Here is a 4,603-nt window from a genome sequence, read left to right on the forward strand (position 1 = left end):
TAATACTGGCAGCTGACACACATGAATTTTCTTGAATCCAGTGCCGGCCATTGGCCCCCGCAGCATGCCAATCCGCTGCACAAACCTCCTAGTGGCAATGCTCCCTGGGATTTGTAGTTGCCAAAGTCACTTCACCATTGAGCTGTCGGTCACGTCCAGACCGAAAAGAGCTCTGGACCCTAACTAAACTCCAGCTCTATCTGAGATTTAGATCACACCGTCACATGTACGGCCACTTAAAATCAGGCATGTACTTGAAATCTTTCCTCCACCTGAGCCTACAGATACTAAAATGTGTTTTCTGCTTAACTTCTAATTGCAAGTTTCGCCGCAGTCGTTGACAAAGGGATTACATGGGTAATTATAGAAAAGAGTAAAGGATTATTTCCAAAATAACGATCACAGGGCTGCAAACTTTAGAGAAGGAAGTACTGACCTTGCCAAAGCCTTGCAGAGCTCTATCAGGCACTTCAACAGTAAAGGGGGAATCTTTACTCTTTGAAGGCTACCTAGGGTACACGCATGCTATCCTTCAAAACAAACAGCTCTTGTACATCAGTTGCGTGTCTGACAAAACTATGACTGTGAAAAGAGAACATGAGATGTTTACTGCCTACTGCCAAATCAGAGAGCCATCCTCATGCTAAACTACCTCCAAATTATGTCTTGTCCACATTGCGTGCAGAACATTCCTTATAAAATTCATTTTACATTGAGCTAAAATACCTTTAATTTTGAACTGTGAATAATGATCAAGGTCTCATCCAACAAAGACCACAGACATGTTTAACTGCAGTGTCTCCTCTCATCTGTTGATCTTTTAAAAATTACTTCCTAGGTGTAATATTGATAACTTGCTGAAGTCTTTTCTCTGGACCCTAAGGAGCTCTGTTTTTTACTTTCCCCACCCTTGCAAGAGCTTTGTAATTCAAGATGCTTTCATGTCACTAAATATTGCTGATTCTTTGAACTAACCCAAGTAGGTGCCTTGACTAGTTCTACAATTTTAGATGCAGTGACCTAGTAGGAGAGTCTACACAGAACAGATAAATAGGGTGTGACCAAGGCTACAACAGGTGTGTGTTCATCGGTGAAGGACCTAGCGGCCATTCGGAACCGTTTACAAAATACTGAATATATAATGCTTGCATTTACAAGTGCTTTATTTAATCTATACTATCAATCTTCTGAAATGATTTGCATATAATATTAGCATTCCACTTTCTCTTCAAGGTTGTATTGTCTGAAATGTCCTGGTTTTACTGTATGTTCAGAGAGCCTATTAAGATCATAAAAGATATAAAGTATATGAAAAGAAGGAACAATATTAAACAGCAAAGCACAAGCCTCAGTGAAATTACCATCCCTCTCCGAGTAATCAAAACTACAGATACTATTTTCAACAAAGTAGAAGAATTAGCAATTACAAATCTCTCCCTCTCCCCATTCATAACTTAATAATAAACCAGAAAAGTATAGGAAAGAAAAGAAAGCCTTTTAGCAAGAGATCGTGTAAATATTTAAATAGATTGTACTTTGGGGGAGGACAAAAAACAAACAGCTGTCCCTCCTCCCAACAGCACTCCTGACATACCTTTCATGTCCAAGTATTTCTTGCATATTTGCGTAAGGTGAAAGGGAAGGCTCTTTAACCCCTTTTCCCCTCATCTTTCAGTGGCTGTTTCTGTGCTGCAAGGTGAGCTGCAGGTCCAAGAGCGGGATTCAGATGGCAAGACCCTGAGACTTGCAAGCTGCTTGTTCACAGGGAAGTTGCTCGCTGAAGCCTTGGTCTCTGCTATCCTCTTGTCTGTTCAGACCAAATAAACAAGGGCTTTGATTCAAACTGGAGCAGTGACCACACTTATCGACTGTCCCCTGCCACCTCACCCCGAGATTTCCAATGCTTGGGGCAAAAGGGGTCCCACGGTGCAGTCTGTATGTCTGGGGGGAGGGGGGGGACGGGGACACGACACAAAATACTGAGTAATAACTCAGTCTTTTACTGTTCCTACTGACTTCAGCAGGAGAACTCACAGCAAAGCATCATTAAAAAAAAAAATGGAGAGCAAGAGAACCTGCACACAGTATGCAGGGGAAAAAAAAAAAAAAAGATTGCCTTCAGGATAAACTTCATTTGAAAGAGAATCGCAGTGCAGGAGATGGCACAGCTTATGTGTCAACACATTTTGGCTAGTGTTGCTCTGTTGCTCAGAACATGCAAGCAGTACTGAAAGTGAGGAAATGTCGTATTTGTTCTGTGTACTCAACCACGAACAAAACGTTTCTATTCATTCCTAACACATTATCAGCAATTTTGCTTTTTTAGAGCCAAGAGTGAAACTAAATTCTGGTTCAGTATAACAGGAGGTTTACCATCAACTTGTAAAAGTCATAAATGGCTCCTTAAATAAAACACCAAGATCTGGAAATCTCTATTTGAATTTATTCCAATACATCAAATCTTCCTGTACCAGTTCTTCTCAACTGACTTTGTTTTGCTTCCCGAGGACAGAGTATACACTCCCAAGAAGTCTGAGGCACAATATAGCTCAAGTGAGTTTTGCATTTCATGCTCCATCCCTGTCCCCACACGCGCTCAGAGTTGCAGGAATAGCAGAGGATCTAAGCACTACCAGACCGACTTCCCGATTTTGGGGTAACTACTGCAACATCACCATTAACATTAGAATCAGGTTTAGGATCCTTCAATCACTTCCTCACCAAAACCTTCACAGAAAGCTTTAGATCATACACCTGTATCACTCAACGTATTTTCTTCCTTAGAACACAATCTTCACATAAATAAGCACCAAAACAATATTGAAGTGACACCTCTCCTTTACTGACAAAAGCATCTGGCATGTGCTTTTTAATAAATCATCTTGCCTCAGCTACAAGAAAAAATGCTTGGCTACAAGTTTGCACAAAATAATAAAAATGTTCTGATTCACATCTAGTTAGTGTGAGAAACGTCACATACATCTTTTTTGGGGGGGTTAATAGCCCAAAGAACTAGAAAAAGAAAAAAATAACGCACGCACACCCACACCTGCTTACAAATACATCTTCCACCTATAAAGTCAGTTATCGATAAAATAATCCCTTTTGAAGCCAAAAACCACATATCAACAATCTTAACGCAAAGCTTTTTTAGAAGCTGTTGTTATCAAGGCCTGCGAGGGAGAAACTCTACCTGCCTAATCCTGGTCTTGCCACTAAATTTAGGGATTCACTTGTATAAAATTCAGCAGAACTATTCTGCAAATAGTTCGTGATGTTAAGAAATAATGATAAACAAAATATTTACGTTTATATCCATGAAATTTTGATCAAAATTTTGTTAGCAGAAGTCCTGGGAAAGCAGCAGAGTTCTATCCAGACAAGACTTCCAGGTAGAAAGCGACACTGTGTTGAAGGATGCCCACACATGTTACCTCTGTATTTACTATAAAGTGGTGGTCCACAGTTCAGCATTGAGGTCAGCCACTAAGGATTGTCTCTCTAGTTTACGTAACAGAAGAGATCCCTGGAAAGCCACAGGCCACCACAGCAACTGGCTGCACACATCCCACCAGGGAACACCGATATGAAACAGAATGAATTTGTGAATGCCTCTAGAGCAAACCCCAATGGCAACCCTTGCAATTTACCATCAGCGCTCTCGTACGCTACACAGGGCCCGTTCCTAAAACAGCTGTTGTTCTGCTGGGTGCCGAGGCTCCCCCTCCCCAAACATTCCTGTAGCCCAGAAGGCCAAGCGCCACGGTAACAGACTGCAGCATCCATCCCCACCAGGCGCTCAGCCCGCAGGCGCAAACCCTTGCGGGCAGCCCGCAGGCCCGGCAGCGTCCCCGGCAGCCCCTGTATCGTGCACATGCCTCCCACCCTCAGCTCCGTTCCGCCTCCAGAGCACGGGGGGCCGCTCCCGGCAGCGCTCCCGGCCGGCACACGACACACGCGGGGCTCGCTCCGGTCTCCCCTGGCGGGTTTCCCCTCACCAGGCCCCGCACAGCCGCGGGCCGGCCCCACAAGGCGCCCTGCAGCGGGAGCGTGTGCCGGGACCACCGCCCGCCCCTCGGGAAGGCGCGGCCGCTGCCCGGCGCCGCGCCTGCCGTTACGGGGAGGCCCGGGCAGCCACCCCGCAGCAGCCATTTACCAGCAGCGCCGCGACCCGGGGGGGGGGGGGGGGGGGGGGGGGGGGGGGGTGTGTGCGGCCCGGGTGCACAATGCCGGGGCTCCCCCCGCCCGCCGTGGGCGACCACCGCCCCGCAGAGGGGAAGGACCGCGGCGGCGGGCGGGCCGGTGACGCTCCCCTCAGGGCCGCGCCGCCCACTGACGAGAGCCCGCCATGGCGCCAGGGCGGGCGCGCGCGCAGAGCGGGGAAAAGCGCCCCGCCACGCCAGGGTCGAGCCGGCACGAGCGGCGCGGCGCGTGACGCAACGCGACGTGACGTGACGGCACCAGCGCCCCCGCCCCCTCCCCCCCTCACGTGACCCGGTTTGTTGTTGTTGCGGCCTCCGCGGGGCGGGTGCCCGCGTGGGCGGTGGCGCGGTCACGTGCCGTGTTTAAATCGCTCCCTGGGGGTGGGGGAGGGGGCCGCGGC

General features: G+C 48.0%; 2 protein-coding genes across 4 annotated transcripts in view; both read right to left on the reverse strand.

Annotated features, from left to right (window-relative positions):
* The window catches only part of DNAJC12 (DnaJ heat shock protein family (Hsp40) member C12), a 39,911-nt gene that overhangs the window by 10,080 nt on the left and 25,228 nt on the right, over positions 1 to 4,603 (reverse strand). The window lies entirely within an intron of this gene.
* Positions 171 to 4,183, reverse strand: LOC129785676 (uncharacterized). 3 transcript variants are annotated; one of them, XR_008749849.1, is made up of 3 exons: positions 3,651 to 4,183; positions 1,595 to 1,807; positions 171 to 582 (listed from the first exon to the last, which is right to left on the reverse strand). XR_008749849.1 is itself a non-coding variant. In XM_055819000.1 (2 exons), exons 1-2 carry the CDS (start codon positions 4,150 to 4,152, stop codon positions 1,665 to 1,667), a joined length of 645 nt encoding a protein of 214 aa, XP_055674975.1. In that variant the 5' UTR covers positions 4,153 to 4,183; the 3' UTR covers positions 171 to 1,664. The 3 variants fall into 3 exon arrangements, 1 of the variants encoding a protein (XP_055674975.1); XR_008749848.1 differs by having other exon boundaries at positions 171 to 1,279; XM_055819000.1 differs by having other exon boundaries at positions 171 to 1,807.

Source organism: Falco peregrinus, chromosome 1 (genome assembly GCF_023634155.1).
Source record: "Falco peregrinus isolate bFalPer1 chromosome 1, bFalPer1.pri, whole genome shotgun sequence".
NCBI classification, from domain to species: Eukaryota; Metazoa; Chordata; class Aves; order Falconiformes; family Falconidae; genus Falco; species Falco peregrinus.